Genomic DNA, 20,766 nt, shown 5'->3' with positions numbered 1-20,766 from the left:
AGTCCAGCTGCTCTCCTGAAAGAAGAGCAACACACAACAACACTCCCAGAGGAATGGAGAGATCCCAGAAACACGGACTGGGCTGTGGCTCCTGAGACCGAGCTGAGATTTGCATTGCCTGAACCGCCACATGCATCCCCTGAGATGCAAGGCTGGTGCAGGGTGTCAGGAACTCTTATTCGTTTCTTGAGTTTCAGTTCTCTGGGGTAGGAAAAAGACAAGGGAGAGCCCTGGCGATGGTGGCTCCTTTCTGCTGTGACCGCTCAGAGCCGCTTGGGTGGTGGGACTATAGTACGCAGCTGAGACAGGAGTTTGCCCGACTCTTGGTAAGCTGTTCTTCCTATCAATTCCAGATTAAGCTTGAAATTACTTCAACCAAAAAAATCTTATAGAGGAATTCTATTGGCAGTGGTTAAGATTTCCCCCACCACCACCCCCAGATGAGCTTTTTAATAGAAGACTGTGTTTACAAAGGGATTTCTCATCATCGTTAGAAACCAGGCGTTCGGCTGGTTTTTCCTAGCGCTCTGCTAGTCCAGATGTTGAGACATAAAGCAGAGCTCGTAGCTGAGAGATGTGACGGAGTTCCTTCTCCTCATCCTGCCTCCAAAGGTGAGGCATAAGCTCCCATTTCCCTACATTGTGGCAGAGAAAGCGTTTTGATAATCAGCTGTAGTCCGAAGAGCTCTGACTTCTACTGCGATAACTTGCCTGCGTTTATGCAGAAAGGTCTGGCAGAAATTTCACCATGAGTGGAGTTCAATTCCGTACTCAATTGTAGGTTGCCATTTTTCTCCTGCAGACAGGTTTACTTGATAAAATAATTATAGTTTTGTGAAACCACAGTTCCCTCTGATCTCTGCAGAAAGCCAGTCATAGTCTGCTGGGAGTACTGGTGGGAAGTAGACGCATCCTGCGCATATAATTTTCCTGCTTGCCCGTGGGCTTTATGGTACGGTCTTTAATGAGACAATCACATACTACTTTTCCCCCTGCCAGAGGGTGGGCAGCACTCCCAAAGCACAGCTACTTAATACCTTTGTTTTCTGCTTGGCGTTCAGCATGTGGCTCGGAGGCCAGTTCACTGCGCACAATGGGAACCAGCCTCCGGAATCAGAATTAATTTCCTCCAGAGACCTTCACAGAAACAGCATTCCCAAGAGTTTATCTTTACATCTGACAGGAATGTTTTGACTGGAATTTTCCGAAACTGCTTAGCCTGGGTACAAACCTGTTTCAGCCTCAATAGGTAAAATTTGGCGAAGGTACAAGCAACAGCAAAAAGGGTCTTTGCAAAGAGATGGAGGAGTCAACCTCATCCAAAGGCAAGCCATTTGCATTGCCACTGAGAAAAAGGAGCATTTGAGTCAGCTGTAGCTGCGGGAGCCAAGGAGGCATGGCCAGCATGGGTTGGGACCTTCTGGTCTCTGCAGTGGGCACCTCATTGCCTGCTCTGGGTTGGGCAGAAAGGTGACTGTCTTATCTTCGTCGCTCTTGGATGCAGTGACATGCGGCTTTTTCTCTCTCATTCTCACTGCGGGGAGGGGTGTCCACGAGCAAGAGTACCCTGACGTTGTTGAACCTGCTGATCCTTGTGGGAGAAAAGTGGCATGAAGATAAATGCCCGGTTTCGCTTTTCACTCAAATCTGGAGATTCCCTCTGCAAGGGCTGTAAGGAGCCCTCTGCCAGCTGACTGTAGGAGTGCAATGGGACATCACGTCACAGTCACAGGCTCGGTGGCGCATGTTTGGAGGTAGATGCATGAACATCTGCAGTTCAGGTGCACTGATATCAACCCAAGGCTGCGCATCAACTTCTGTTCTCTGTAAGCCCATGAAGATGGACGAGGAGGAACGCAGACTGGCAGGAGAGGCATTGCTTGGTCCACATCTACTCGAGGCCCTTGGGCAGTTCTGTTAACGGGTGCTCAGCTCGTGGTGGCTTAGCAGCTCCAGGCTTGTCCTACCAAGTAGGGTCCACATACCCATTTGTGGCAGAGACCTGGAACACTTCCCATTGAATGCAAAGACAAAGCCTGCCAGAGTGTACTGGGATAAGAAGATGCTGAGAGTGCGATGTTTCCACTTCTATTAATTCATTCTGAGAAGAATCTGATAACATGCTATTTGTGTCTGCTTGGCCACTTCTGAGACTTCTTCCTTCCGTTTCAAGATACTTTCGCTTTGGATAAGCCTCTTCTAAAGAACACCTTGCCCTCCCTAGCACAAGCCGTGCGCTTCATTGCCACTTTTGAAACACAAAACCTTTGCTGAATGCAGCAATGGACAGATGATGATGACTGCAGCTCTTGCACAGTAACATTAATACAATCCGGCAAGACCTGTAAAACCAACCATGTTGTTTGGAAGTCCTTGCTCAGTAGCGTCCTTGCCATTGCCTCCTCCAAGCTCATTGTCCCAGAAGGAAGGTAGGCAAAGTCCACAAACCCTCTACCCAAAAATGCTTCCCACCTGGCCGACGCGTCTCCTTGCCTTACTCAGTGCTATCAGGAACATGCAATCAGCTGTCCAGGAGGAACCCCCCAAATTCAGTCATAGCTCAGCCCAGCCCAGCCCCCGTCTCCCCATTCTCTTTCTCCCGAAATCCAGGAGCGTGCCCACAGCCAAGATCTCTGCCAAAGGAGTCTTGAGAGGTGCAAGGCTTCCACCTGGGGCAAGCGTGTGCATGGGGACGAGTCTGGAGCTATCAAACCCCCATGCCACCCCCAGCACCTCCACTCCTGCACCTCCATCTCTGCCCTGACTGACCAGGCGGTGATTCACGGTATTCTGACCCCATGGTCTCTTCCAGAAGGGGGACACAGCGTGGCAGTGCCAGCCCCCTGCTCCAACCCTCCCAGACGTTTCCACTGCTGGAGCTACTGGCCCCATGTCGCCGAGCGTGTGCTTTGTGCCTCAGATGCTGTTGGAATGGAGAGTCCTTGGAGAAGGGATTGTGCATGGAGCTCTATCTCAGGTTTCATCAGGCTAAGACTTTGACAGGAAACTGTAAAAATAGGACAGGAAAACTTAAAAAAGTTCTCCCTTTACTATTTCCTTTGAATATGTTTTTTCAGCACTTGGAATGTCTGGCCTTATAAACTGTCCCCGCCAGCTTTTTCTTTTCTGCAAAAGTCCAAACAGTTAAACATGAGGAATGCGGCTGTGTTTGTATGAGGTAAGGAAATGACTAGGTGGAGAAAGTATTCCATGAGAAAGGAGTGCTTTACTGAGACCCTCACACTGTTCTCCCTGCATCCACCCCCCCCACCCCCCCCCAAAGCTGTCACGTGTCGCCGCAGCCGGAGAGGCTTAGCAGAAATGTAGAGGTGCGTTGTCTGCCGAGACCTACGGTCAGTGCTGTAAGATCTCTGCAATCACGTTTAGTGCAACAGAAATTATCGCAGGATTTGGGGTTGGCTCCTTTCAGGTTCGTTGTTTGGCTGGTGGCTTTTGGGTGCTGCCCCCCTGTGCGCTTTCCCGTTCGTTCATGGTCTTGCTATGAGTAGGGCATGAATCACAGAATGGGTTGGGTGGGAAGTGACCTCTAAAGGCCATCTAGTCCAACCCCCTGCCATGAGCAGGGACATCTTCAACTGGCTCAGGTTGCTAGGAGCCCCGTCCAACCTGACCCGGGATGTTTCCAGGGATGGGGCAGCCACCGCCTCTCTGGGCAACCTGGGCCGGGGTTTCACCACCCTCAGCATAAAAAAATCTCTTCCTTATATCTAGTTTTACAGTTATGTTATATCTAATTGCTCCATTAAGCATTTAATTTGTAAGTCTTCAGCTCTCCCGGCAGGTCCCAGAAGGCACAGCCTTCTCCGTGGGCTCTCTAGGGAGCAGCCCCATCACAGGCAGCCGGAGTTGTGTGGGAATCTCTTGGGGTAGAAGTTTGCCGATGGATCAGCCAGCTCAGTGCCTTGCTGTGGTTGCAGGAGCTCTCGCTCTCTCCCAGAGCTGGCTCTTTGCCTTGCTCCAAAAGCCCAGAAGGTCACAGACAGAAAGAATTGCCAGGCTGCGCTCCTGCGGCCTGGGGACCACGTCTCCTGCTGATGGAAATCATCCATCAAAAAGGGAAAAATAGAAGGACAGGGAACTGCTGGAGAGGGTCCAGCAAAGGGCTACGAAGATGATGAGGGGACTGGAGCATCTTTCTGATGAGGAAAGGCTGAGGGACTCGGGGCTTTAGTCTGGAGAAAGAGAAGACTGAGGGGGGATCTTATCAACGCTTATCAATCCCCAAAGGGAGGGTGCCGGGGGATGGGAACAGTCCTTTTTCAGTGGTGCCCAGTGACAGGACAAGAGGGAACAGGCACAAACGTGACCATAGGAAGTTCCATCTCAACCTGAGGAGGGACTTCTCTCCTGTGCGGGCGGCAGAGCACTGGCACAGCTGCCCAGAGAATGGGGGGAGTCTCCCCCTCTGGAGCCATTCCAAACCCTCCTGGACGTGTCCTGTGCCACTGCTGGAGGTGCCCCTGCTCTGGCGGGGGGTGGGACTGGGGGAGCTCCAGAGGGCCCTTCCAGCCCTGACCAGTCTGGGACTCTGCGATATGGGGCTTGATAGCCACTCTCCTCGCTCTCCTGTCTGTACTCGGTGACTGGAGCTTTTAGAAAGCACCGTGGAAGGCTGCCAAAGCCTGGGGCATGTGTTGCAGTGACCTCATCCCAGCGAGGTCCGCAGCTCCCCGGGGATTACTTACAAGCAACGTTTGTCCTTACTGCTTCAAGAAAAAGCCTTCGGCGAAAGCATTGTTTATTATGAGAAGGAATTTGATTTTCAGCAAAGAGAAAAAAAAAAATATCTCTTCTTCCTCGCTGCTCTATTTATTTATTTGGTAAAGAAGGAATTCGCCCAGCCCGTGGCCTGTCTCCCGAGGGGATTCCAGCCAGAGAAAGGACGGGCTGAACGCCGGGCTGAGAGCGGAGGGGAGAGCTCTTCAGTCCCTTCACCTTCCTTTTAGCCTGGACTCCGCGGCTCTACTGACACGTCAGGCATATTCGTGGTTCTAGGGCTGCGTTTTAACCAGCAACGAAAGTAGCGCAATTGTTCCTGCTCCTGCATCTTCACCCGGGAGCTGAATTCCCATTGCGAGCATTAATTTCCTCGGTGGCGCCCTGCTGGGTAGAGGGAAGTTACAGAAGCGGGGGGAGCTATGCTTTTTCTGGTGAAGATTTTCAAGCAAAATGCTTTTTTTCAAAAGTTCTTCGGCAAAACCTACCCATTTTCCCAAAGGGATAGTAAGAACCAGTTGAAAGGGAATAAAATGTTAATTTTAAATGCCTTTTTCTTCCCCCTCCCCAAAGCCAAGCAATAATTTAAATTGGATATGAAATAAAGTCGTAAATATTTCAGGTTCAGATACTGCTTCAAATTCAGGTGTTACAAAACATTTGAAAAATGCCCTTGTTTATAGAAATGTTCAGTTTGAGATCTCCTTCAAAGAAATCAGACTGAGTTGCTGAAATTAACATTTCCCTGCAAAATCATGGCATTAAGTTATGCTGTATATCCCGGGGAAACATGCCCTACAGAAGATTCCATTGTTTTCATTTAGCATTGGGGAAACGGAGCAATAGGGAAGGTGCCTTCCAACTCTTGTACATAAACGTTTGATAGCCTCAGAGTGGGAATTTTAAATAGTCTGAAACTGATTATTCTTTTTTAATGAGTCCAAGCTGCATTTCTGGCATAAATTATAGCCGTGGTTGTCATAGAGGAGCGCATCCATCTTTGTTACCTCTTGTAGGAGGTGAGACCAGGTTTTGGCAAGGTGATCTTGGGTTAAGTAGGGTAGGCAAAGCCCGGGCAGTATCCCCGCTCAGCCCAGCACCCCAAGTGCTGGAAATGGGGAAACGATGAGGTTTTGTGTGTTGGCTCGGCTGGACCAGAAGTATTTCAACCCACTCACTGCACTTAAATGTCCCACCCCTTCCAGCAGGACTCCATGCAGCACGTGGGTGAAGGCAGATGTCCACAGCAACCGTGAATCGTTCCTCCGCTTACACCCTAGACGCGCTAATTAGGAAAGTTAAAAATGCCTGCAGGGATATTTTCAGGAAGCTGTTTGCAAGCAGAATAGCGTTGCTCAGTGTAAGAGCATATGTCATGGCATAGATCCCACCCATTAACTCCCCAAGGGTCTGCGGCTTGGAATTGTCAGGAATGACCATTCATTAGCTATAGGGGTTCCTGACGATCTCCGTGACAACCAGCCAAACATGGAAACTGGGAACGAGGTCTATTCCTGTTACGCTTCATCTTCTGAGCACATCTGGAGCCTGTGTTGGCTGCAGGGTTGGGTAGATAAGACTCACTGTAGCCCCAACCTGACTCTGCAGCATCTGCAGGAATCCCGGGTCCAGGCTAGGTGGTGCTTCATTCGTGGGGGGAGGCGAGGGCTTGGAAACAAAGAGCATAGCAAGGAGTCAGATTTCTTGCGGTTAATGCAAACACGTTGACGCTTCAACTCCGATTCCTCGGTGCCTTGTGCAATTTGAGAGCTCTCACTCTTTGCTGGCTGCTCAAGACAAGTAGGCATGAATAGTAACCCAATTCCACGGCGATAAGAAATCTACCGACTGAATGCGCTGAGCACAGTCGACTTCGAAATTAATAGGGCGAGAAAGAAAAATGAGATCAGTGCACGGATGAGGCTGATGATAGATGCTGGGAGAGAAGCTGATGTCTGCCCTACGCCGTGTATTTACCGTTTGAAAAATGGTGATTGGAAAGGTTAAGTCAGGCAGTGAGCTGACATGTTGCTTTTTGCAGCTACAAGTGATTGGTAAAGGCCCAGATGTGCCTGGCCCCGCTGGGTTAAAAGCCTCTTCCGTAGAGGTGAAAAGATTCTGACTGATGCCCAAAATAAAGCCTGATCCAGTGTTTCTTGCATTCTCGTTACTGAGAACTTCACCTGCAGATGGAAAGGTGGAACTCATCCACGTCCTACCACTGGCCACTGTTATTGTGAGGCTGAGCGAGCTTGAAGGAGGGAACAGGAACAAATCTCAGCTTTCAGCGGGGAAGCCACCGCCTCTCTGTTTTTCTAAGAAAGCAAAGACCAAACTTCGGATGGACAACTACCTGCGACAGGGTTCCTGGAAGATGGGATCCCGTACATAGACTGTAAAAGGGCTTTAGACATCTCCTCAGCATGCATATTTCCTTAATAAAATTTGATTGGTGCCTCATTAAAAATTTAATAATTTGACCATTAGAATTAGCAACAGATGGAAGCTGGAGTGCAGCCAGGCTCTCTGGATTCCAGACTGCAGTTTCCTTGGCTTCATTCCCTCCAAAGAAGTAATCTACATACGAAAATCTATTTTTGTCAATTATTTGTTTAAAAGGGGGTGTTCTCCTTATAATCGCACTTTCATTATCAATCCGGAGGAATTCTTGCTGCAGTGTATCCAGCCTTGCCTCGGCAGGATAACGTGGGAGGCACAAGTTTACCCCTTTCCTCTCTGTACAGTGCTGCCGTGCCTCGATTTTGGGTTAAACATTTATGTGATCCGACTTTCCAAGTCAATCAGAGCCCTTTGTAGGTACAACCACGATGACGTCAGACACGTGTTCCTCTCCGTGCTCCTTTTGACTAGGAAAGGGGGAAAGCAAGCCCTCTTTATTAGGTGCTTCTGCATCATCCCAGGGTTCACAAGGCTTCAGAATAGCTCATCAAATGTCTGATGTTTCACTACAAGCACATAGGTGCTGCCACATTCAATCAGAGCTGCAGCCCACCTGACCACAGCTACCTAACGCCGAGGCTCCAGCGGCAGTGATGCTGCTGAGCCTAAACCAGCTCTAAAATTTACTTGCCTGCATGGCTTACAAAGTGGTACGAGGTTGGCTCGAGGGCCGCTGCCTGAGAGGAGTTTGTGCCTCAAAGCTCCCGGCAGTGTCCATAAGCTAATGTCTGGGGAACAGCACAGGAACAGGGCAATCCCACATGATCCTCCTCCATAAAACACTCCCAGGCTCCTGGTACCAGTAGTTCACAATCTTTGACAATTCACAACATCCTCCATGGGTAGAATTCCCCTTAACTCGTGTGTTGCCTGAAGAACCACATCCCTCAATTTATCCGGAGCCAGCATCGCTTCCTGTCTACCAGTGATGTCTCCTGGTTCTACAAGGCCGTTCCACCTCCAGCCACTCATGATTTTGCACCCTGCTATCAGGTCTTCCTCCAGGTGTTTCTTTTTCAGCCTGAAGACTGCTAAACCAATGCAGCTGCTCCTCACGCATAAACCCTTCCCCACCTTTGAGCATTCTTCCTGCCCTTTCTCCTCCTCTCCCAGTTCTGCTGGCTGCTTTCTGAGTTGGGGCGAGGGCTGCCAGCAGCCCTCAGGATGGAAGCAAACCGTGAGTTTAGTGATGATGCTCTGTCTTTTGCTCTTTATTCCTCTCCTAATGCTTTAGTACAGTCTTTGTACTAAAGACTACAGTCTTTGTCTTTATAGAGTTCATTTCCCCATTGAAATAGGGTCACGAAGCGATTTCTTTCATGGTTCTTTGGGTATGGTTATCGAGGAGATGTAAATTGGTGACTGCTGTGGTTATAAAGAGCTCTCCTTGGTCTTTTCTTCAAAGTTGAAAACTTAAGCAAGAGCCTCTCAGTTTTACAAAAAAAGACAGTGGGTGAGACAACACAAATTTTGTTTCTTTTCTAGGAATAAACTAGAAGTAACTAAAGCATTAAACTTGGCATGGCAAGAGACATTGATGAGAACCATGTGCTTTGGTATCTTGCTAAAATTTGGGTCAAAACCCCCAAAATATGATTAGTTGGTAACTCAACATTGCAAACACAGTACATATTTCTGTTCTGATTTCCAAACAAAGGCATTTTTATGAGATCATGTCACCTTTACGCCAACGTGACTTCAAAATTGTTGCCCTTTTTATTTCTCAAATCCCTCTTGCTGTTTACCTCTTGGTGATATCCACAGACCAAACTTCTTTTGACGCTTTTATCAGCGTTAGTTTTTAAGTATGACTGTGCTCCCAACTGCTCAAGAAATACAAATCAGAGGGAGCGTTGCTGGAAATAAGCAATTATTGTGCTAATTGGTTCTCTCCCGGAGACAGAGGAGGGTTTCTTGTGTGGTTTCCATATAGCTTATGCTTACCCCACTGCCAGGTGGGACAACCTCAGGCGGCTTTGACTGGGCACAAACACCAGCAGTGAGGAAGGCACATCAACACAGGCATTGTCAGTCTAGAGCCTGCAGTAATTACCAGATTCCAGATGATCTTTTACAGCCCAATAAAGGCTCTCTGTCATGGTTTCATGCCATTGTAGCTTCTGCCAATGCGGCTATCATGCAAACATACCCTCAGGGAGAAAGCTTTCTGTCTCAAACCGCCTATGTAATGCTTTTCCTTGCTTTTTATTCTTTGCACATGTGTGTCGGGATTTAAATAGAAGGCAGTTGATTGCGAAGATCATGTGTGGAAAGACTTATATCGGAGAATTTGCAGGCCAAGAAATGGAGTTTGCTTTGTTGAGAGCCGATATTGTACTAAGGCATTTCTGGAAACAGACCTATCAGTCAGTGGATGTGGGTGCCAGTGCTGCCCGTGGCTCAGGATTTGGGTATCGCCACTTTTCACACAAGTTTTTTGTTGCTTCACATGTCAAATCCAAATGTTGCACTGCAAAGACAGCCGTGGGCTAATCTGAGTACTGATGCAGGGATTTGGGTTCACAGTCAATTACTAATTACCGGGCACTCCAACATCGAAATTCCCTAAGCAACTCTGCAAATCTCGGCCAGACTATCTGAAATAACAGCTATTTGACCAACACCTAACTTCCTTAGACGGTTAATGTGCAATTTTCTGGTCTGGCAATAACGTGGTTAAAGGTCCTTTTTCCAGCCGCAGATCAAACACTTGCATGCAATCATCTATTCCCAGTAGAAGGGAAAAAAACCCCTCTTGTTTAAGAATTTTGCTTCCTGATGAATGCCTGCTGTGCTAATATCCCTAATCAAGGGTCATGAGAGCCCAGACAGTGGCAAACCCACATTCCTTAGCGCAAACAAGCCCTTCAAAATCCTTTTGGTTTTAAGGGATAGGAGAATCCTTGTTGGGAATGAGAAACAGGCTGGTCGTTTCTGCAGCATCTGGGTTTTAAAGATCCAGTTTAAATCGCCAGGGGACCTTTAAGAGTTAAACCAAAGCAATTAATCACAATGATGCGTATTATTGTAGGAGGCTGCTTTTACAGAGGCTGTCAGAGAGTGTAGAAATCCCATTGCAGGATTTACAGTAGACATCACGGGCGAAGGTTTGGAAATTCTCTCCCAGAACATTTTGTGGCTGAGATGTAGGACTCTTTGGCTGCAAGCCAAGTAGAAGAGATCCGGCAGGAATATATCTCCATCATCCTCTATGTTTAGGTTACATGGACTGTCAGGCCCTAAGACTGTCCATGAGATGCTCGTACTGCGTCATCTCCATAGTAATCTCTGCCCCTAACTAAACTGAAGTTTGATTGCAGAAGTCTGACCCCAGCAGTTCCACAGAATGGGTGAACTTGCAGCCCTAAAATTGCCTTTTTGCCTGATGTTTCATGTTTTGAGTTCATTCTAGGGCCAGTACTTAAAGGGACTGGCTCAAGGCATAGAATAACTATATTTCATGGGATGAACCTGAGGGAGACCAGGAAGAGCTGGCTTGGAGAACCTCTAGGTGATCTTGTGAAGCATACAGCAGAAAGAAGGTTACCACGTCCAGCGCTGCTCTCCAGCTTGGGCTTAAATTTTTGTTCTTTTTATGATTGCAGATTTTTTTTATCCAGAATTTGTTGACTTTACACTTGAATGGCTGTACTGGTAGGAGGAGGAATAGGCACTCTGTGTGTTAGACAGAAAACCTTGTGGTTTTGTCTTGATCTAACCTGTGGATGTTTTTGTTCTCCTTCAGACTATCGTACTGGTCCCTGCTTTAGCCAAGTAAATAACCAGATGTGCCAGGGCCAACTCAGTGGGATCGTCTGCACCAAGACCATGTGTTGTGCCACCATTGGGCGGGCCTGGGGTCACCCGTGTGAGATGTGCCCTGCCCAACCTCACCCCTGCCGCCGAGGTTTCATTCCCAACATTCGTACTGGAGCCTGTCAAGGTAAATACTGTGAACATCTAAGAGGGTTTTCCCTTATCCATCCTGATGTGCCCTGAGAGGGCAAGTGATGAATGCCTACCAGGAGCATCAATACAGAGAAGAGTTCTCTGTGTAAACTTTGCTAAATCCATCATTGTATGTCCCAGAGCATCACCATGGACCATGACCTAAGATCATCTTAGCTCACTTAAATATTCTGGCCATGCTGTGACATTCCTCCACCCCACAAGATGTAGTGAATCAGGCCGGTGTTTCTCCAGGTTTAAAACTAAATTAGAGCCTTCCAGACACCCTCATTCTGTGGTGCTGCTGTTGTTGTTGGAGCTTCTGTCCCAGAACTGGAGCGTGATCGGTGCTTGTATCAGGTGACTAGTGCTCTGCAAATTGTATTATTGGTTCAAAACAGAAGGCATAACTCCTTTGAGATCACACAAGCAATTAAAATGTACATAAATCACATGCTTAGAGGTTGCATTCAATGTCTAGGAGACCCAGACAAAAATAGCAGAATCATCCACTGAGTTCCCGTCAGCAGATCCCACTGGCGGCCTTTCTGGAGCTGCTGTTGCTTCTTCCCACTGATGGGTTGCAGAGATCTCCCTGTAGAGTTGCATGAATTCCTTTCTGCACCTGCAACTAATTTCAGCCTTTACCTGCCACAATCAAAAGCCAAAATTACAGTCCAAATCCCACATTGGCTGGTGTCTGTAGGATAAAATTGGGAAGGCTGAAGGGGAGAACTCTCTTACTGTCTATTGTAATCTGCGTTTTACGGCCCCAATCTCTTCAGGAGAGCTTGGCCTGTTTAATAGATCTGTCACTCACTGTTACTGCAAGCAGAACAGGAGTATAAATAACATCCGCAGCGCAGGAACGTGCTGGTTCTAGCAGCAAGCACCGAGGCCTTCCTGAGGTGCTTTGGAAAGCAGAGTGTCTCCTCGCAGATGAGGATACCACGGCTGCAGGGAGAGCCTTCCTGGGACAGGGCTGAAGAGCAGAAGCTTGCAGCCCATGGGTTCCCCTCGCTGCCCTGCAGCAGATGTTGCTCTCTGACGGCTGCAGGAGGACATCCCACCGAACCAATTCTCGTCCTCAACTCAGCTGCCAACCTGGAATGAATCATGGCGGGGCAGACACATTGTTGTTTGCTTTGGAAAGCATGACTATACTTTTCTCTCCCTCTTGCTTGCGTAGATAAGCCAGCAATACCTTTATATCCATTTTCTGTCCTTCACCTTATCTCTCATGTAATCTGATGGCCAATTGCCTTACAAAATATAAATCCACCTACGTGGAACAAAGCTGTTTCTTTCTTACAGCACCGCCCACCGTGCTGGGATTGAACCTTCATTTGTTGCAATGGCTTCACTTTCTAATGGCTTTGCTCTTCTTCCTGTAGATGTGGATGAATGTCAAGCCATCCCTGGCCTCTGTCAAGGTGGTAACTGCATCAACACAGTGGGTTCTTATGAGTGCAAATGCCCGGCGGGACACAAGCAGAGCGAGACCAGCCACAGGTGTGAAGGTAAGATAGCAGACTTCTGCACGGCTTTACCAGACCGCTCTGCACTGGGCTCCCCGATACGCTCTGAGAGCACAAAGGCATTTAAAAACTCAAGAATCTCTCTGCTCACAGGGCATCTCCGAGGCTGGCGAAGTAGAGGTGGGAAAGAGCTCCCATGCCAGCCTCGATCCCAGCTTCCAGGTAGGAGGGAATACTGCAGGCATCAAGGCGTGTTAGAAAATGTACTGCAATATGAATCTCTGACCTGTTTATCTGCTTCCCACAGTCCAAGGCAAGGAAATGAGGACTAGACGGTGCCCGATCTTCTCTTAAACTAGAAAAGAGTTCTTTATTTCATGCAGATGTTTCTGAAAGATATTTCATAATGGCAACACAGACTCATTGAACAGAAGGGACCTCTGGAGGGCTTTAGTTCAACCTCCTGCTTAGATCAGGGCTGGCGTCAAAGCTAGATTAGGTTGCTCATGTTGCTCAGTTTGATTGAGTTTTGAAAACTCAAGGCCTTTTCTTTTTGGGCTCTTGTCCCAGGGTTACACCGCTATCATGATGTGGAATATTTTCCTTATATCCACTTGATATTTATCTTTTTGCCGCTTGCAACTTGTTGCCTCTAGTTCACTAGAGTAACTGGCAGGAAGGCAGAGCAGGTGGAGTCAGACTAGCTGGGATGGTGATGGAATAAGACAACCAGAAATAACATCGTGGCTCTCTGTGCACTGCAGAAGGTCTGATTCCGTGAGATGAGGGTATGGAGCAAGTAAATGCAGTGTTGCTTCACTGACTTGGTGATATTTTTCCAAACTGATGTGTTGGCCAGAACCTGAACTTCATCCTTGATTACAAAGCCAGGCACAAAGGAAGATTTGGTATTGGGGACTGAAATGCCAGTCAGCAGCACGCCTGTGAGCATCCCTCCTTTGTGCCAGTGGCCTGATACCATCCCGGCCCCACAGGGGGACCATACCTCCCTGCCAGTCCAGGGTGGTCCGCAGACGGCCTGCCTGCTGTGCCTGCTTTTCCCGTCCTTCTGGTTGCTTTGTAGGATGCGTTTTGCTCATCTTCAACCGAGTTGTAAATGGGAGTGACCTTTTCAGCCTCAGCATCTCTCTTGGAAATGACACAGTGCTGCAGAGGCCCGGTTTGTGCTCGCAGTTAGGGATGCTCGCAAACATTTCTGCCTTAGCAGTAGCTACGGAGCTACTGTAGCTTGAAGCCAAGCAGCGAGGAATGCGGTCTGCCTCATCGCAGCATCAGCCTTAGCCGGGTGCTGTGGGCAACCTGGCGAGTGCAGTCGACTTTCAAACCCTCTGGAGAAGTTCCCAACCTGATGGAAGGGAACTTGGCAGAAACTACTCTTTGCCTCTTCTTCAGCATGGAAGTTGAGGAGTTTAACTATTAATTACCGTCTAAAAACAGTTCAGTGGAGGACCCAGACGATGAGTTGCAGGTGCAGCTCTGCTCTGAACATGTGGGCAAGCTGATCTGCGGTGTCGGCAGGCAGATCCCCGGGTCTGGAGGTAGGACTGCAGGAAACGGAAAGGACTGGTCTCAACAGCCCAGCAGGGTCTGGTAAAATGGTGCGGAGAGCTCTGCCATTTTCAGGGGAAATACTTTCCAGGTGGTCAGCGGAGTTGCTTAGAAATGGCCAAATACCTGATCCTCAGACCAGAGGATGAGTTTCATCCGAGGTGTGAAAATTTAACAACGTAAAGACCAGTTGTGGTAGTTAAGGCAGAATTCTTCCTGGTTCTGGAAGCTCCTAGAACTGTTCTTTGTTCCTGGACTTGGGCTAGGTTGGTCCACTGTATTACTTAGTTAAATTCCGGACGTGCCTACACAGCGAGAGGCAATGTCTTGGTGTCTTGGTCCATGCCGTAGACCAAGTGTAAAGTGCAGAGCTGAGGCAGGATGAGGTGCAGTCTGGATGTTAAACATTCACAGTGTCACCAATCTGAGCTGTCTTTGTGATAGTCTGGTTCCAGTTCCAGCATCTCCTTCATCCCTGCTGGGCACGTCTCTGAGAGGTGTGCAGACCGCTATGGGAAGGACACGTTCTCCCCAGGCTTTTTGCAGCAGTTCTCGTGGACCTTGGCATACCTTGCCAGGCAGGCCGCACCTCTCAGCAGTAGGGGACTAAGCATTTGTTGTATTTTCCAAACATCTGGCAAATGAAAAGGAAAACAGCATTAAACTTTTCCTGCCTTGGTTGTTAAAGCTCTTTCCCACGTACCCTAATGAAACCCTGCTGACCTGCGTTTGCCATTTTTGGGATAAAATGTGTTTGTTGTGCTGGTGTGACTGCATCCCACCTAGCTGGGTTTCAGGAACTCCACTTCCCTTTCATTCCTCTCCAAGGCTCTCTTGTAACCAAGACAAGGCATGATGAATGCACCAGAATCCAGATGTTTAACCTGGAATTTGTTTCCAGGTGGCAAAGTTACACAGAGAGAGAGAGCAGTTAAAGCAGTCAGCGTCACAGCAACCCACCCCCATGGCATGGTGGGTTTGACAGCCCACGTTGTCCCGTGGGGATTCTCCCAACAGTCAGTTCTCGGGGAAAGGAGCATCCCTGCTTCCAGGTGACTTCCCGTACCTCCATCCCCTTGCAATCCAGACGTTTTCCTTGTTAGTATAATTGTGGTAGTCTCTGTGTCAGTGGATGCCGTGTGACCTGGGTTCAGCCCTTCAGAAAAACTCTTCCAAAGCGAGACACCAGCTACAGAGGTTAATCCTTTGGTGGGGGATGGACGTTCTTTTATGTTGAGAAGACATTTGTGTGAGTGGATCTTCCTTGGCAGGATGCCAGGACACTTTCTAAAATTTTAACAGCAGGGTTTCTCGCAGTGCTCTGGCACTTGGAACTGCTAGAAGCCAAACCAGCCTTTTTACGTGCATCTCGGGTGAAGAACCAGTTCCCCATACCCAATGATATCCCGTGCCAGTTTGACTGGCCAATGGTCTAAAGCTGGACTGCACGAGAACCACGGGCCCAACCTCAGGACACACACACACGCAAAAAAAAATCCGTCTTGCCTTGGTCTGCTTCACCCGGGCTGGCTGGGGACCAGGCAAAGCACATATGAAATCAGTTTGGCTGGAATCTCCTATATACCAAGATTAAAAACAATCCGTTGTCCGAATCTGTCATCCAGATGCGAGGGGCCTCTGCGTAGGTCCCCGCTTCCCAGAACGCCTGCAAAAGCAGCATGATGTGGCCATAAACAGCTTCCTTTCACTCTCCTTCCTGGATGGCCATAAAAAGAGACATCTCCAGCATCTACGGTGTCTGTTCCATCACTTATCTTACCTCAAGTGCTAAGGAGACCACCAAAAGAGGGTGCTTTCCTTTGCTATGATTTACTGACCAAAGGGACCTTCTGTGAGAATGACATAAACATGAGGGATGCTCTAAACTGACCGGGTTGAGAGCCTTTTTGAGGGCTTTTTTTCCCAGACGTGAATCACCAGCACGTCCCCACCAGGCAGCCAGAAGGTGAAGAAGATGCCTTTGTCTGTGTTATCACTGCTCCCCTCTGCACGTGTACCCCGTGCGAATCGCTAAAACTATGAGAACGGGGGAGAACAGAGAGCCAGCATCTTGTAAGGAGTTCATCTGATGCTAATGCTTTATAAACACAGGAGGATCTGGGCCCTGTCTCAGAGTTTGCTCCATGCTTTGATACATCGGGAGCGAACTCTTTGGTATAGCTGATAGCGCCGAATTCCTGCTTTGCTGAAATTGTCTGTACTGCCGAAGTCGCTGTATCAGTCCAAGTAACCTCCTCACCGAGCCAAGGGTTTTAACCAAAATAAGGACCACAAAGCGTAAGAAGATATTTTCTTTAGCCAGGTGTTCTCCAAGCCGAAAATCTCAAAGCTGCAGGAGTTCCCTCGTTGCGTCTGTTTGCGCTGACTTTATAGCTGGAGAACGGAGTGCTTTCTCAGCTTGCACTGAGACCATCTCGCTTTAGGAAGAGCAGACAGTTTCCTCTTGTTTTTAGATTCCTTACCCAGGCCCAACATCCAGGAAATATTAAAACTAGATGAAACGTCTATGTTAAATTCTTCCCTAGTTCCCAGGAGCTTGTATTTTCTGCTTAGAAGATTCCTCCTGGGGAGTGAAGTCAGCAGATGGGATTGCGTTTACGCCAAAGGTCAGAGCCCATGTCACTCCGTCTGCTGATTAATGATGTCTCCCTCATTAACAGCAGCAGCGTGTACCACTAATCTTCTCCGGACTGTTTATTGGTGGGAATAGGTGGGAGTAGAGATAATGCTGTTCGTTTCCCATAGTGATACTTATCTCTTAACACAAATGGCACCTGGAATTAAGGCTCCATTTTCAGTCCCTGAATCCCTGAAGAATAAAGATGCTTTTCTTACACGAGATCTTCTCTGCTGATAGCGGAGGCCAGTTCAGGCCCTGATCTCCCAAGCACGTGAGGGGGCTGCAGCTGGATCCACTGGATGAATTTTGGTCAACCCCAGAAGGAAAATTGTATCCTTTCTCTATCTGCAAAACGTGAAAACGCGCACACGACATCAAGTTTGGATTTGAACCCAAATGTTCTCCAAGTTCAGGGTTGCTCAGTTCCAGAGTTATTTCTGCAGCTCGTCTCTAATGAATGTGATACTTTCAAATAGTGGCTTATTTTATGCTTTTGTTCATTGTATTCTGAGGGAGCTCGAGGGATCGGGAGTTCCTGAGCTTGGGGCTGTGCAACATATAATGAGAAATCGCTGGCACAGAGTTGCCTGCTCGCTTTCTGAAAGATGGAGGCAGAAACACGGCGGCAGAGGGGGTCAGATTGAGGGTGGGGAAGGGGCAGGCCACTCTCAACCAGCGCCGGGCCGAGGCCAGCTTTGCGAGTGCCAGAGGGTTGCGTTTATTGCATCGTTTGTATGAAAAGATGAGCAAGGAGGGCAGATGTTGCCCGTTTAGGGCTACATTGACGTGATACTGTGCCTACCTTATGGGGAAACTGGAAACGAGCAGGATCTGATGAGGTTTGCAGGGGAAGAAGTGTGCGAGCGCTGCGAGAAGGGCACGCTTACATCCGGCTGAATTCCTAACGCTGCTGGCAGAAAAGCGTCATGGAGGAGGGCGCGAGAAAGCACTCCTGGCAAAACTGGTGCAAAATGAAGAAAGGAAACATCAAAGCTGAAATCAGACACATCTTCCTGCTACAAAGACCTTTCTCGATAAACCGTAGGGAAGTGGGGGGTTGTTACGCAGAGTGACATTTTTAAATTATCCTGGAAGCGACCATAAAAATTACACTTAAGGGAGCCATTCCGTGGCATGTTCTTAAGGGTGGAATCGCTGACTGAATAAAGCTTTTCCTTCCGTAATTTTAGTGGTTCCTCGCCAATAATTTAACTTCTTTTCTTAATAGCCCTTCCTCTGCTGCGTAACAAAGTGCTAGGGCAGCTCTGTTATCGGTGGGGTACGTACTGCCAGTGCCTCACCCCGGATGCTTTCCAATGCCCCAAAAGGAGTAAGTGCCTCGCATCCAAAATTGTTCCAGAACGATAACATACAAGATACAAAAAAGTACACAGAGAAACACCAGGTGAAGGAGTGAAAGGCGCTTCATGCTTTGTGCTCTGTTCAAATCCATCCAGGGCAGATCCTTCTTGATGGCCTTTGGCATCTCCAGGAGGAGATTCTGCCAAGGGAGAACAAATCCTTTAATTACAGATCTCACCTCCTACTCGCCCCTTTATTTAGCGTTTGTAGGCTGACAGGTAAGATGCTACTTACGTCCCTATGGGCTAGTCTCTTGTCACCACCGCACAAATTTCCAAACTAGCTAATGAAGACAAAGCTGGTTTTTACTCTGTTGACTCTCATTCATGCTTCTGAATTGGAGGGAGCTTTCCTGCGTTTTCCATGAGCCGAGCGGGTAGGCTGGCCCCCTTTCCTCACGAATGGAACACGATAGCCATTTTATTAGCATGTTTTCAATTTTCTTACAAAATGTCTACAGAAGAGCTCATTGTTTGGATCCATTAAGAGCTCATTTCCATGGATTTGGTGTGGTTTGGAGGGTTCCATTACTCTCCTCTGTGGTTTCTTTGTGCTTTCTGGAAGGGAAAGTCTGAGAGTCCCGTGCGCTGCACGGGAGAGGGCTGATGAGGCATGACCTCTGCTACGTGACACAGAGATGTTTTCTCCATCAAGTCCTGTTTTTTTTAGCAGACGGAAAGGTTGGGGTTTCAACATGTCTGTGGGCACCCGACTTGGATGGGCTTTGCAGTCTGCAACTCTCTTTCTGAAGCTCTGTAGCCTTTGGCTTCCAGCAATTTCAGCCTTAAGGATGAGGCCAACTCCAACCCAGCGAGCTGGAGACCGGGTCCAAAATCAACGTTTGCATTGAATTCTGCCATTGTCTGAAGAGCAGAGTGCACAGAATATTGCTTTGCTTTTTAACAGAGGGTTGGAAAAGTCCTGAAGTAGCCAGGTTGGAGTTGGAAGGGTGCCCTGCCCGGAGCTGGCAGCTGGGTGTTAATGAGAGGTGTACATATCCATCCCACCGTGTCAGGCTCTCCGTGGGCTTCGGCTCTGAATGAATCAAAACTATGAGACACTTTACAAAGAGCAAATAAAGAATGTGGTGGGGAAGAACTGAAACAACAACAAAGCCCAGAGCTCAGTTTCTCAAAGTACAGGATGTGCGAGGAGGCTTGAGAAACTCTGGCGCTTTTTTTTCTGCTTTTTGGGTCGCTGACACTGCTCTCATCCGAGCTAGGATTTTCAAGAGGGGGAAGAAAGTTGCAGTTCGATTTAACCTTTTGAATTAACTCTGTTTTTCCTTAAGAATGGAATGTGGTTGCTGCCCCCACAAACACGTAGGCTTTTTCTTGGATGACTGACGCTATGTCATAGGTATTGATCTAATAAGATGCCGCCTGTCAGCTGGGCTCCAGATCTCTGGTACAGCAAACTTCAGGGGAGGTACGCAGAAGTTTTAAGCTGTTATTTCTAATAGTACGACCAGCCTTTGCTTCATAAAGCTCTTTCCCTTCCAGTGTTCTGCAAATTGTAACCAAACACAGGCCTGTAATTAAATGACAGGGTAGGCTGTAGTGATAAAATCTCTTTCGCTGCAGGGGCCCAGGTGGGGGAAGTGTTTTCTGTAGATTTGCATTGCTGCCTTTCAAGGTTTCGACTCTCGTCTGTCTTTTGCAGGGGCTCTGAGCATCAAAGAGCTAAAGGAGCACTGCAAGGACAGAGGCGATATCTCCGCTGCTTGCAAAAGGCGGCTGAAATCTTTGGCTAGCTGAAAGATTCGTTTTAGAGTTCCTAAGAAGGCAAAGAGGAATGCTTCTTCCCCTCTTGATATATGAGTGTAAACCTGCCCTATGCACTTGGGCTTAATTTTGTGCGTGTTGAAATGGAGGTTTCACGTGGTTCCTCCGGACTCAGGGTTGCGGCCAAAGTAAAACAGAAGATAGTTGTGTTTGTTACAGGTTGTGTGGGCAAGGAGGAGAGGCGGAAGGTTATTATTGCTTTGACCACATGAAGCACCCATGGGAGGTCTCTGTCCATACCATAAGTCTGGCTTCAAAAGGCAGCTCGGCTCATCTTACTTAAACACATAGAATGTCAGTGTCTATCGCTGAGCTGAGTGGGATGAATTTCACCATGTCTCACTTTGCAGGGAAAAATCATCACTGTCAGGGCACAACTCTTCAGCTCTGTTTAGACATTTCCCTTCAGATGAGATGAATTGCTGCCTGGATGAGATTATCTCTTTCTGCTGAGTGTAAATGGCATCTAGAAAAACTCTGATGGAGATGCCTGCTCCGTAACCACCTCACACATCTGACCACAGCTCAACGTGCACCACTGCCCAGATGATTTCTGCAGTCTTTTCCTCTACGGGTCAAACAGTATAGACCCTCTTATACCTCGTTGCCCTCAGAACAAGGTGGGGGCTTTGTGGTGATGCAAATTAACTGTCATTATGAGATGTCTGTGGCTATCCCAACCCACAGCCAAGGCTGGCATAGTGGGGTCATGGTGCCTGGGACGCAACGGCAGAAGGCTCCTGGCAGCCTCTCTAATTTTAGAGAGAAGGATGAAGTTTGTGAGGAT

At 48.2% G+C, this 20,766-nt stretch overlaps 1 protein-coding gene across 1 annotated transcript in view; it reads left to right on the top strand.

Moving 5' to 3' along the window:
- Positions 1 to 20,766, top strand: part of FBN3 (fibrillin 3) — a gene marked incomplete at both ends in the record, with an annotated part of 112,747 nt that overhangs the window by 34,690 nt on the left and 57,291 nt on the right. Inside the window, 2 exons of the mRNA XM_082495420.1 lie at positions 10,943 to 11,140; positions 12,540 to 12,665. Of these exons, the coding sequence (XP_082351546.1) occupies positions 10,943 to 11,140; positions 12,540 to 12,665 (324 nt within the window). The remainder of the gene's footprint in view (positions 1 to 10,942; positions 11,141 to 12,539; positions 12,666 to 20,766) is intronic.

Source organism: Vanellus vanellus, assembly GCF_965231255.1.
Source record: "Vanellus vanellus genome assembly, chromosome: 25".
NCBI classification, from domain to species: Eukaryota; Metazoa; Chordata; class Aves; order Charadriiformes; family Charadriidae; genus Vanellus; species Vanellus vanellus.
Note: the sequence above shows the minus strand (reverse complement) of the source record. Positions and strands in the feature narration are given on the sequence as shown.